This window comes from Macaca thibetana, chromosome 2 (genome assembly GCF_024542745.1).
Source record: "Macaca thibetana thibetana isolate TM-01 chromosome 2, ASM2454274v1, whole genome shotgun sequence".
Lineage (NCBI taxonomy): Eukaryota > Metazoa > Chordata > Mammalia > Primates > Cercopithecidae > Macaca > Macaca thibetana.
In genome coordinates this window covers 10,564,419-10,577,674 of record NC_065579.1, presented here as the reverse complement: position 1 = coordinate 10,577,674, position 13,256 = coordinate 10,564,419, and the positions used below count along the sequence as shown (strand labels likewise).

The 13,256-nt window shown below is 48.0% G+C and overlaps 2 protein-coding genes and 1 long non-coding RNA gene across 18 annotated transcripts in view; 1 reads left to right on the top strand and 2 right to left on the bottom strand.

Moving 5' to 3' along the window:
- Positions 1-13,256, bottom strand: part of SST (somatostatin) — a 1,150,223-nt gene that overhangs the window by 20,902 nt on the left and 1,116,065 nt on the right. Inside the window, exon 1 of one of the 16 annotated variants that reach the window (XM_050779302.1) lies at positions 9,872-9,881. The exons of the other annotated variants lie outside the window; for them this stretch is intronic. The gene's annotated coding sequence lies outside the window, so the exon portion shown is untranslated. Of the gene's footprint in view, positions 1-9,871; positions 9,882-13,256 lie in introns of those variants that run through there. 16 annotated transcript variants of the gene reach the window in all.
- LOC126948043 (receptor-transporting protein 2) lies at positions 7,857-12,193 on the bottom strand. The gene is made up of 2 exons (XM_050779298.1): positions 11,599-12,193; positions 7,857-8,612 (listed from the first exon to the last, which is right to left on the bottom strand). Exons 1-2 carry the CDS (start codon positions 11,760-11,762, stop codon positions 8,096-8,098), a joined length of 681 nt encoding a protein of 226 aa, XP_050635255.1. The 5' UTR covers positions 11,763-12,193; the 3' UTR covers positions 7,857-8,095.
- The window catches only part of LOC126948047 (uncharacterized), a 29,946-nt gene continuing 28,691 nt past the window's right edge, over positions 12,002-13,256 (top strand). Inside the window, exon 1 of the long non-coding RNA XR_007723322.1 lies at positions 12,002-12,175. This is a non-coding gene — a long non-coding RNA (uncharacterized LOC126948047). The remainder of the gene's footprint in view (positions 12,176-13,256) is intronic.

Genomic DNA, 13,256 nt, shown 5'->3' with positions numbered 1-13,256 from the left:
AAAAGGAAACAAAAAAGCAAAAGGGAAACCGTCAGTACTATAACTGTTCTCAACTGAATTCAACATGAGTGAACAGTTGGGACCAGAAACAAATTGTTTGGTTAGACTGATTATTAAATTAGTTAGTTGACTTTATTTTCAGCATTAAATAAGCAAAGCTTTATGTTATTTGGCTAAAGTTATTAGTTTTGTGATTTGCAGCCCGGATTACCACTCCCCACAGCGCACTTAAAGAGATAATTTATTTCTGTACCTAAAGATGAGAACTGAAACGATTCTCAGTTATGTGAGTGAGAAACAAAGATGGGTGGAAAAAGATCAGAATGGAGGGACTGCTGAATTCTCCCATTCAGGGACTAGGTCTAACTATCTTTGTGGTCCTGAAACTTAGGACAAGCCAAGAATAAAATAGTCCAGAATAGATATATGTTGAACTATGAATGAAAATTAAAGAAATACAGCTGTATTCTTTAGAACATACTCCTTGCCTTGTTTTTCCAAGGTTGGTAATGGGTTCGTCATCCTCATTCCACTGTATTGTTGCACTGGTTCTCTGTTTTGTAAACTACCAGCACAGCATTCTTTTGTGTAGTTTACTGTCCTCTTCATCAGGTACTCTGCAAACAACTGCCAACCAGTAATCAGTGAAAACCGTATTTTCTTACTCAACCGTGCAAAATTAGCACAAAGATTCACAAGGGAGTTATTAAGCACTGTCTTGCAACACCTACAATACAGATATAGTTATATGATATAGACAGAAACAAAAATAAGAAGCCACTCGACAGGTCACACAGGCCTCATAAGAGGTGAGGAACAAATATTTATTCTATCTTAAAGCAACAAAGGTACATTATCACTGGAATAATTTCACACCAAACATCTAAAAGAGTTCTTGTCCAAACCTTTTTTTTTTTTTTTTTTTTTTTTTTTTTTTTGAGACAGGGTCTGGCTTTGCTGCCTAGGCTGGAGTGTAGTGGTACAATCTCAGCTCACTGCAACCTCCGCCCCTTGGGTTCAAGCGATCCTTCCCATCTCAGCCTCTCAAGTAGCTAGGAATGCAGGCACACACCACCATGCCTAGCTAATTTTTGCATTTGTAGAGACAGGGTTTCACCATGTTGCCCGGGCTGGTCTTGAACTCCTGTGATCAAGTGGTCTGCTCACTTTGGCTTTGCCAACTGCTGGGATTACAGGCGTGAGCCACCATGCCAAGCTTCTCCTGAATTTCTCGTCAACTATCGTAGCAAACAATTTTTGCGCATTTCTCAGAAACATCTGTATCTAGATTTCTAGAAGTCTAACTTCCTTTTTTTGTCTTCGGATATTAGGTTTAAGTCCAGTTGTCATCCAGATGTTGGTGGGTAACTCTGCCCTCCAGGCAAGGTGCCACGGTCCTTGCCTACTATCTGAGCTGCGTCTCCATAAGTGTTCATGTTGCTCAAATAGGTTAATTTAGGCGGGGTGTGGTGGTTTATGCCTGCAATCCCAGCACTTTGGGAGGCCGAGGTGGGCAGATTGCTCGAGCTCAGGAGTGCAAGACCAGCCTGGGCAACGTGGTGAAACCTCGTTTCTACTAAAAGTACAAAAAATATCTGGGTGTGGTGGGGGGTGCCTGTAGTCCCAGCTACTTGGGATGCTGAGGAGGGAGGGTCATTTGAGCCCAGGAGGCAGAGGTTGCAGTGAGCTGAGATTGCACCATTGTACTCCAGCCTGGGCAACAGAGCAAGACCTTGTATCAGAAAAAAAGAAAAATAGGTTTATTTAATTTTGTATTTCTTAGCAGTCTGGGCTCCTGTATCAGGTTTAAACTAATTAGCTCACTAGGCTTACAAAACTGGACATCTCACAAAACCTCAGTTTCCCCTCTGTAAGTGTGAATAACTATAGTGTATATGTCATGGGTTTTTATTAAACAGAAATTAAACATAAAAGCTAGCACAGAGCCAACATTTCCTTCCCTTCCAGCTTGGGGGTATGAAGTATTGCAGTGCATGAAATATATACAACATTGTTCTTAGGGAGAGGAAGGATGTAATCGGGAACATTGCATCTAACAAGACAAGAACTTGATCAGTGAGCCATTCTGATTAAACAGTTACTCTAAGCCAGGTGCTGAGGATAGAAAGATTTAAAAAAACCTGACAGCGATGGGCAGATACACCTGCAAACAAGTAATGACAACACAGCATGCCAAGGGCAGTAGCAGAGGTAGCCTCAGGTGGTGAAATCCCAACACTGCCTGGGGCTGTGAAAGAAGGCTCACAGGAAAGCTAATGCTCAAACCAAGCAAGACTGAAGGAAAAACGTTTGAAAACCAGTGGGGTAAGGTGTTCCAGGGAGAGGGAACAGTAGAATTTGAAGGGCACTGGCTTAATTGCAGTAGCAGGATGGTACAGTGGTTGAGAACTCACGTTTTGGGGTTACGGCAACCCTGGATTTCAACGTTAGCCCTGAGATTTACTAACTAGGTCACCATGAGCCAGTTTCTTACCTTCTCTAAGCCTCAGCCATAAAATAGGGATAAAATAATACCTGCCTCGAAGGATTGTTTTCAGAATTCGATGAGGTAATGCACATAAAAGTGCTTAGCATAGCATTTCATGCACAGTAAATAATTGTAATAGCAAATGTTTATGGATCTCCTTCTCCACAAATGTTATTTTTTATTATTTTCTGGAAATGAAGTGTACCTGGCTAATGAGACTAAGTTTTACCCAATGGCAGGAGGGAGCTCTGGAAGAGTCCAAGCACAGGACTGTGTGCATCATACATGATCATTAGAAAATCACCCTGGGATGGTGGCAGAGTGGAGAGTGGAGTGTAAGGAAAGAGGCTATAGGCATAAAGATTATTAAGGAGGCTACTAAGCAAGAGACCCTAAATGATTGGATTTGGGCAGCAGTAGGGGAAAGGAAAGAAAGGAGACCAACCCCAGAGGGACTTGGGAAGAACAATCAACAGGACACGAGACATGGTGACCAATTATTGTGGGGTGGGGTAGGGCCATGAGAGAGGATCAGGGGACACTACCCAGATTTCTGAGAAGTAACAGAAGTGGGTTTGGATGGCAATGTGACGGGCCCAGCTTTAGTCATGCTGCCTTTGATGGGAATGCTCTGTGAACAGGCCAATTGCTCTTTGGGCCTGGAGCTCACGGAAATGCTTAGAGAAGCCACGAAGACCAGGAGTTCCTATGGGATGAACATGCTGGAAATTATGAGTGAGTATGTTACTGAGAAAACATGAGCAGAGTGAGACGAGACTCCCAGGATGGGTGAGGGAAAAGCTCCCACAAAGAATATTACAGTGTAGAGAAAAATGAAAGAGCAGATGGAGGAGCAAGTACTGCTGTGGAATCTTCAAGGAGGGAGTATAAAATGCAGCAGGCACATCAAGTAAGATAACTACAGACAAGTGGCCAATGGTTTGTCTCTAACTTAGAACGCCTGTGGTCATTCAGGTGTCTATCATTAGATTGTCTGAGGTCACCCAGGTGTCCCTATCATTAGAATGCCTGGTATCAGTGAGGAGTGTCTCCCATTAGAATGCCTGTGGTCGGCCATGAGTCTCTATTTTTAGAATGCATGAGGTCGCCCTGTTGCTTCTACCCTTAGAATTCCGGGGATTGCCCGGGTGTCTCTATCATCAGAATGCCTGGGGTCGGCCAGCAGTCTCTGACCACAGACAAGTGGCTAATGGTTTGGCAGTGGAGTGTTTAGTGACAGTTTCAGAAACATGAAAATGAGATTTCCATGGATTCAGGAGTAAATAAAGAGATGGAGATAAATGTAATCTACTCCTTTGAGAAACCTGATTTTGAAAGAATTTTCTTTTTAATGAATAGTCCAAGGGGAATGTGGAATCAGAGCAGTGTCTTTCTAGTTAACTATGGAAAAGACACAGGTGTATTTATATACTGAGAAAATGAGCTGGTAGAGAAGGAGAAGTAGAATATGTTTATCTTTCGTTTTCCCAGATCCCATCTCTTTTCATCTGTTCTAGCCCCCTTGTCCTCACTTCCATTTTCAGTGGCTCATCATCACTCAACTCGCAGTCCTTACCACAGATGCCCCAGCCTTGCTGACCCTCTGAGGCATGACCTCTCCCTTGACACAGTCTTGGCTGTTTATCCTTACCCCCATCAACCACAATTTCAGTAAGAGATGCTGCTGATGCCACTTCATCCCAATACTGTCCCTTCATGTTCCTTAAGATTCCCAGGGTTGGCCAAGTTCTCTGGAGATCACTTGACTCCCAGGCTCTTTGATGTCCATTTTCCCAGAAACCACCATGCACCTGCAGCGGGCAATGGCCCTGAGGGGCATACACCCTGCACTGGCCCCACTGAGCACCTTCTGCAGCTGACAAAAGTGAATCCAGAACCTCACGTGCCTGCTAATTTACAACCACCCCAGCCTGATGCTCTTCCTGTACCCTTTTGCTGAACCCAACCAAATAAAGGCAGAGGTTCTTTCAGATTGCCTAGTTCTTTGCTCTTGCAGGTCCACAGAGAAATCTGACGAGCCACCAGGATTCCGTTGTCAGTGCTGGAGAAGAGTAAAGCCAGCCTGGGGAGACAGATAGCAGGTGGGGCACAGTACTCAAAGCAGCCCCTCTCTGAGAGCACATCTAACCAAACACTCCATCCCTGAACGTCACCTTCAGCTCTCAGGTCCCACTTGGGGGCTCTGAAGGTGGGCTGTAGAAAGATGTGAATCTCAGGGGACAATTAAGGGTGTGAATAGGAGAGTTTCTGTTTCCAGTTCCAGACAATGATGAACACAGTGTCATCGGACCCCAGCTCATGAGTCAAACTGCCCGCTTCACAGCGATGCCTGAGGGAATGGGCACAGCAAATGCATTTACCTTGATGGGGTGGTCCCATGGACAACCCAAAGGGGAAGGTGCTGGGGGACAGGTGCTGTCTGCCTCCACTTATGCCTCCCCTTGGGCATGACCTCCCCTGCATGGAGACACATAGCCCTGCTCTCACCTGGAAGATCCACACCTGCAGATCTGCCTCATCTGCCCCTTCTCTCACCATCTCCAGGAACTAGGATGGCTATCAAATTTGCCACAGTGTATTTTCATACAGAATGACGGAGAAGAATCTCCCTGCATTGTGGGTAGCTAGTTGTGCCATGTCCTACCACATCTCCGCTGAGCACAGGAACGTATAAACACACTTTAAAACATGTGTATGGGCCAGGGCTGGTGGCTCACGTCTGTAATCCCAGCACTTTGGGAGGCCGAGATGGGCGGATTGCTTGAGGCCAGGAGTTCAAGACTAGCCTGGCCAACATGGTGAAACCCTGTTTCTACTAAAAACAAAAAATTAGCCAGGCATGATGGCGCATGCCTGTAGTCCCAGCTACTCAGGAGACTGAGGCAGGAGAATCATTTGAACCCGGGAGCTGGAGGTTGCAGTGAGTCGAGATTGTGCCACTGCACTACAGCATGGGCAGCGGAGTGAGACTCCATCTCAAAAAAACAAAACAAAACCAAACATGTGCATGATCCACCCTGTGATCTGCTTCGCATCCCAGACCCAGTTGACCAGACCCACTTTCCGTCTCCTCTCCAAGCACCCACCAAACCAAGACACGCACACCGAGCTATCATCTTGCAATGAATTTCCGCAGGTCCCCCAGCTGCCTTTTGGGGCATGGCTTCTTTCAGTGAAAAAGAAAAGCTAGAAGTTGTGCTTCTGCTGAGATTCTTGCAGCCTCCTTACAGCTAAGTGTTGCCTGACTGGGACTCATCTCTGATATCAGGGCATCATGCAGCCAAGCCTGCTACAGCATGGACTTCCATGTTCAGGTCAGGATGGTGGATGGCTAACACAGGGCCTTCTGGAAGCATTCTGCCAGCCCAAGTACACTTCACAGCTTTGATAACATTCTACAGGATACCAAGAAAGTTTATGAGGAAGTGCTAGCGACGTCACAAGTCTACGACTGACTCCCTGTGAGAGCACTGCCAAGAGAAGTAGTCACTGAAACCCACCTGAGGAGCATCCTAAATTAAAACATTTTATGACCTTGCCCGTCTCAAGCAACGCAGGCCCAGCCTAATACTCCATAAGGAAGGTGGCCTTGCTGAAGGCATAGTCTCTATACCATCTATACTCCTGGTCTTGTTTTCCCTTTCCCTTGTTCTCCATTTCCTCCTTCGCAGTCCACCTCGGTTTCCAGCACTTGTCTCAACCTTCCATTTCCTTGACAACTATTCTTGGACACACTTTTCTGTCTCAAGCTTGTATTTCCTTCAAGATACAGCAATGGGCCAGGAGTGGTGGCTCATGCCTATAATCCCAGCACTTTAGGAGGCTGAGCAGGACAGATGTTGGAGCCTAGGAGTTCGAGACCAACTTGGGCAACGTGGAAAAAACCCCATCTCTACAAAAGAAAGACAGTAATTCCAGGTATGTCGGGGTGCCCCTGTGGTCCCAGCTACTCATGAGGCTGAGGTGAGGGATCACTTGAGCCTAAGAGTTCAAAGCTGCAGTGAGCTGTGACGGCTCTACTGCACTCCAGCCTGAACAACAGAATGAGACCACGTCTTAAAAAAAAAAAAAGACACAGCTGTGGCATTTATGGTCTCTGAACCCTACAAAGGGGCTGTAAACAACTGGCAATTGGCACCCCACTCCTATGGTCTACTTTCTTTCCCAGACCTAGCTGACCAGACCCACTTTCTTCCCCCGCCCCCTTCTCCCCCACTTCCACCCCCCCCCACCACCAAGACAGAGTCTTGCTCTGTCACCCAGGCTGGAGTGCAGTGGCGCGATCTTGGCTCACTACAACCACCGCCTCCCGGGTTCAAGCAATTCTGCCTCAGTCTCCCGAGTAGCTGGGACTACAGGTGTGCGCCACCACACCCAGCTAATTTTTGTATTTTTAGTAGAGACAGGGTTTCACCACGTTGGCCATCAGGCCCAGCTAATTTTTGTATTTTTAGTAAAGGCAGGGTTTCACCATGTTGGTCAGGCTAGTCTCAAACTCCTGACCTCGTGATCTGCCCACCTTGGCCTCTCAAAGTGCTGGGATTACATACAGGCGTGAGCCACCATGCCCAGCCCAGACCCACTTTCCATATCCTCCCAGGAAATAAGGTAAGACAACACAAGGACCTGCAGATGCTGCTCAACAGAGAGCCACAAGCACAGAGGTCATCTATTTACAGTATTTATCTACCTTTACCACACCCCACCCCACCTTTACCTGCCCCCAGAAGGCTTCATGTTGCACCTTTAAACCTGTGCCCACCTCTTAGTGGTAGAAGTCCACATACATTTAAGTGGGAATTTCAAGTTCTGGACCGGAGTTCACCAACAGAAATTTCTGTAATGACGTTCTATATCTGTACATTGCAATATGTTAGCCACTGGCCACATATGGGTACTGTGCACTTGATATGTGGCTGATGTGACTGAGGAACTGAATTGTTAATGTTATTTCATTCTAATTAATTTAAATTGAAATAGCCACATATGGCTAGTGGCCAACATATTGGACAGTGCAGCTCTAGACAATTCCAGCCAAGCTGACCCTAGAACCAGAGTAAAACAACTAAGTTTCAGAACGATGGGAGCAGGCTCTCCAGGAGAGGACCAGGTGCCTTGTCCCTAAGCCTTGAATGGGGCCACTGCCCTCTCCAAAAGGAAGCAAACCAGGATGGGCAGAGGCAGCTGAATGTGAGTTTGAGGACGAGGCAGGGTTAAGACAGAATCTAATGGGGTCATAATGGGGGATGATATATGGAAATGAAGCATAAGGAGAGGTAGAGATGGAGGTGGAGGAGGGAAAGGAAGCAGGTCCCTCCTTGTTGACTTAGTACTAGCACCAATCTTGGCAAGCTCTAAAACCTTTATTACACCCTTTTCCCCTTCCCCCCTTCATTGCCACATCCAATGAAAGAATCATTACATATCTTCTAATGCAATCCCCTCATTCCACAGATGCATAAACTGAGGCCCAGAGAGGTGACCGGGCTGTCCAGTCATATGTTGAATCTGCAGCAGGATCAAGATCAGACTGTGTCCTCCCCACTCTCAAGCCCATGTGTCCTCTCCCACCCTTAACCAGCTCCACTAAAGGAAGGCAGGGCTGCGGAAGGAGAACTGCAGGTAGACAGCGAGTAGGCAGAGAGAGGCCCAGAAGAGGCACCAGCGAAGAGACAAGAAGTTATAACCGGATCCCGCCTGGGCCCTCGGCTTGGAGGCTTCAGAGAATGTGTAGGCGGTCGCCTCCTCCTCCAGCAGCTTCTCGCTGGGCTTCCAGTGCACGATGCCCTCCTGGCAGGCCTCGCAGAACTCTGTACGATGTGGCCGGTTGTCCGGGCGGCTGGCCACGTGGATGCGGTACTGGCCACCGTCCTCGTCATAGCACTGCTCGCGCAGGCTGGTGATGAGGTTGTCCACCAGGCCCTCGATGTTCTCCTCCAGCATGCTGGACTCGTCCTGCCTCGCTGTGCCACACTCATAGCACAGCTGCTTGAAGACACGCATGCGCACCGAGCCCATCCGCCGGGCACGGTCCAGATGCATATGGAAGAGGATGACCACGTGGGCAGACTGCCAGGTGTGCCAGCACCAGGAGCAATGGAACCTGCCAGGAGGAGAAGGAGGGGTGGAGAAGGTGGGCCTCCCAGAGACAGCCCGCCCTGAGGAGCTTTGAGGGGGGAAAAAGGCCTGTGTGCCCGTGCTTGGAGATGGAGGCAGAGTATTTACTGCCCTGTGGATTCATCAGCACTCCAAGGCCTGCCTGCTATCGCCTCCTCCTGGTGAGCACCCCTGGGACCCAAGCAGCATCCTCAGGAGCCAGTGCCCAAGCCATCTGGCATCCAGCAGTGCTCTAGAGCGTGCCTCCTGCGGTCTCAGCTACCCCCGAGCCCAATGCACTCAGGTCTTGCACCTGGGCGCTGTGCAGGGTCATTCCCCTTCTCTGGGCTTCATTTCTCATGTGTGAAATGAAGTGTGTTGGCGTTCAATAAGGGTCCTTCCTCTGTGACCTCCTGCAATTCTAATAAGAAGGATGACATACACCATCTAACTCACGCATCTTGCTTACTCTGGGGAGAAGAGACGCCTCTACTTGTGCCAAGCACAGACCCTGGCTCACTGTAGGTCCTCAGTATGCCACTGAGAATGACGGGATGGGTAGGATCAACTGGCTTTGGGAGGAACTACCAAGTTTAGTTACTACATCTTCACAAAGAACACTCCCAGTCTCTTGACAAGTCATCTCTAGATCCCCCTCTAGCCCTGCAGTGGGGACTGGAAAAGTGGGTACTCATTCCCATTGCCACTCCTCACACACACAGACACACGCACACATGCTTTGTCTCTCTCTCTTACATGCACACAGGCCACTTGGCCTAACCTGGGTTTTCTAGAGTCCCAACCTCAGGAAGTGTGGTGGGTGGTAGCCTGGGGCTCATCTAGGCCAGCCCCACTCATTCCACCCCACCACTGCCTGCACACTTCAGTGATGCACCTGCTTACCTCCAGGGCAGTTCTTTCCTTCCCTGAGATGAGCCTCCTCCAGGCCTCTGTTACAGAGGCTTCACGGGCGGTCCATCCACTGAGCTGACCCTGCCCTCATCACTGGCCCTTTCTGGATCCGTTGTATGATGGCCTTGAAGGACTTCTGATGAGGAACTCAATTCAATCCAACAGACACCACTCAACACCTACCATATGTCAAACACCACTCAACCCAGGCTGTGGGATAGAGACTAGGCCAAGCCAGTCCCTGACCCTTGAAAGCCTGATCACATGAGCATAGAACAGTACCCAGAATGGCCCAAGTCGGGGTTGGCAGGCCAGAGGAACCTAGTTGGTACTGAACCAGGAGAGGTTACCCTGCCCCCAATGCTGGGCGAGAGCTGCAGGGCATCTGACTGTTTAGAGACAGAGTGAACCTGTGCACAAATAAGCTCATGGGCAACAGTTCTTCAGCCCTTCCTGAGGCCAGCTGGGAGCCACAAGTCACCAGCTAGGAGTAAGAGGAGCTTATCCCTGAGGCAAGAGGAGACATAAGTTTGCTGAGCTCAGCCCCTAAACTCTGGATCCCAGGCACTCAAGTTTCCAGGCCTCTGCCATCTCTCCCAGCAGGGAGTTCAAATGCTGTATGTTTTCAGTCTCCTTCTGCACCTTTTTACATCCCCAGAGTTGCTTCACCTCCATCAAACCAGACCTCACACCTTAAATTCAAAAATATCAGATCTGGGGGCAGGGGAGCTTAAGAAGCATCTAGTCAGCCCTTTATTTCACTGAGAAGAGACTGACGCACAGATAGTAAGAGAGGCATCCATGTACACACAGGTAGTTAGAGGCAGAGCCAGTGCCCAGCACATAATAGGTACCCAACAGATGCTTCTTGAATTGATAGAACTGACATGAATCAGCCAACCTCTGGCTTTCTGTGTGTTTTTTTTTTTTTTTTTTTTTTTCACAAGCCAGGTTTACTCCAATAATTCCAGGTCTTGGGGCAAGAGTACAAATGTGAGCTCCCCACCCACATCTTGCCTCCTCTGTTCCCATCCTCAGCACCATTCTGTACCACGAGAAGCTTCAAACACATACACGTGTGAACAGCCCAGCCTTTGTGTCCGTGTTCTGGCTACATCTCCAAATCACAGTCACCTATTGGCCTCTCTTGAATCAAAGGACACAGGGAAAAGGCCTGCACAGACCCTACAGATGGCCTCCTTTTAGATCATGATTTGGGACCGGGACTACTGAAATCCCTGCCCAAACTACCACAAGACTTGAAGTAGTTTGGGCAGGGATTTCTGTAGTCCCAGTCCCAAATCATGATCTAAAAGGAGGAAAGGCATGTGGACTTCAGACGGCCTTGTCCCCTTGGCCTCAAGGACTCTTTGCACTGCGTTGGATGTGCAGTTCCTATAAAGGGTGGGACCATGGGCTCTAAGTTCCTAAAGAAGGTTTTGCTCAAAGTTAAATCTTTTTATCACAGGTACATAGATAATAGAGCTAGAGTGGGTAGGATGGATTATCTAAGACCAACCCCCTCATTTTGTAAATATAAAAACAGAGAGCCAGAAAGGGAAACAGACTTGCCAAGTTTACAGGGCTACTTAGCTGTATATAGCCAGTTCATAGCACATAGCAGGTGGTCAATAAATATATCTGTATTCAGATCAATTTGGATTAATTCACTAAACATATCTAGGACCAGAGCATAGCTACACCCCCCATATCCCCCCAACTTCTAGGTTAAGGCTTTCCCCAATGGAACTCATAGCTTCCTTCCTTTAGTTCCAACTCACTCTTTAAATGTCAGAGATTGCAGGGACGTAGAAGATATTACAGCTCTTCATTTAATGTGGACAACTAAGACCAAAAGATAGACCATAATTTGCTCAGGGTCACCCAGGAAGTTAGTGGTATTGCTAGGATTAAAACCAAGAACTCTGTGACCCAGCCGGCTGTTCTTTTTTTTTTCCCCCATCTGAGCTGACACCAGAATGAGCCTGCCCCAGGGACGGGGCTCTATCTCTCCTTGGAAAGTACCCCACATCTGTGACCCATGGGCTGTCTTCAAGGTCCCTCCCCACTGAGCCTCTCACCTGCCTGAGGCATGCTGCTCCACATACTGCTTCCAGCCAGGGGCCAGCTCACTGGGCTTGAGGTTGGGGTCTATGATGAGCTCCCAACTGTCTGCAGGCTTTGCCACCTCCATCTTCTCATAGAAGACTTTCTTCCACTCACAAGTGGTCAAGCTGGTACACATGGTCCTGCTGGCAGAGGTGGCAGTTCGAGCTCAGCCCTGGTGAGAACACAGAAACAGCACGATTAGGTGCGTGACAATTCAGTGTCTAAGATCTGAGAATCCTTATTGGCAGGACTGGGAGGAAACAGGACCCAGCTCCCTCCTTTGTTACCCTGGAACCTGTTACCATGGTAGCCAGGAAGGGCACCAAGAGGGAGGGCTGGGGAGAAGGGAAGCCCCAAGGGGGAGTTTCAGGGCCCTGAGCTAGGCTTGAGAGGCAGCACTGGGTAGGACTGAGAGGAGCAAGCATGGTGGGAGGCCCCAACCTCAGACCACACTCACCGGGGTTTCCAGAGGTCTCCAAGAGGCAAGGATATTTGGTGGCCCTGCTTCACCCAACTGTTCTTCTAGCATTCTCCACATCATGTGCTATAGTAACTATGACACCCTAGGAAGTCAAAGAGAAATGAGGGACAGGGAAAGGCAGAGCCTGCTGTTTCCACACCCCCTGATGTGCTGTGACCATCACTTACCGTGTGTCTAGCACAAACTGCTTGACCTGTGTGCTGGCCAAGGCAGATCAGATCAGGAAACTGAAGTTTATGCAACCCCTAAGTGACTCATCCAAGATTCAGATCTAGGCCTTCTGAAACCAAGCTCATCTGTTTATTTATTTTAGTACTATTGTGCTCCTAACAGAGAATTGAATGAGAAGTAACATCTCTTTGTCGAGGGCAATCTCAGACCAGTTGGTGAGCTAGAATGTAATTTCACATGCCATGAAAAACACAGTAATAACATTTCAGATTCATAGCACCATAGAACTGTTAGAGCCCATATTCAGTTCCTGGTCCCAAGCCAGACTAAGGCGGCTACTGGAGGAGTGAGTTTGTTCTGTGCTGCAGGCTCCTGCTGCCTCCATTGCTGCTAAACTGGAGCAAGAGAGCATCCATAGCTCTGTGATGCCTAATTTAAATTCTTTAGAGACTAGAGGGGAATTTGATTTCAAATTTGGTAATCCAGGTGAAGACATGGTCACCTGAAGAGAGGTAGCCTTGAGCATGGGAAAGACCAGGCATGTGGCTGCTTACTCTAGCTTTGGTCCAATCTCCAGCTGTAATCATCTTATAATTCTTTAACCTAGATCCCTGGACATGCGGAGTTTCAACAGTAAATAGCATCAAGAAGTGAAATAGGTTGCTAAGAACCAGAAGCTCTTGGTGTTGAGTTGCCAAGTGGTTTTCCGGAAGGGTGAGGTCAGGGGCAATGTCACTGGATTCTCTCTTGAAATGAAAACGTACTACTCTAGTGGCTTTGTGCTAAAGACCTCAGAAAGGACACAATTGTCTTAGAAACATTGACTGGTAACTCTAGAAGAGCTCTTTTATTTTTAAAAATCTGATTTGTTTCTTCAACTCTTCATTTCTTAACCAAAATTTCTTGACATTGAATTAAGACAACTGAGGCCTAGAAATGGAAAATTACTGGCCCAAGCTCTCAGGACTAGGTAGCTCA

Excerpts from the sequence above, each read along its gene's own strand:
- LOC126948043 (XM_050779298.1), bottom strand. The coding sequence starts at position 11,762 with ATGTGTACCAGCTTGACCACTTGTGAGTGGAAGAAAGTCTTCTATGAG. Across the intron at positions 8,613-11,598 it reads GAGCAGCATGCCTCAGGCAG|GTTCCATTGCTCCTGGTGCT; the intron begins GTGAGAGGCTCA and ends TCCTCCTGGCAG.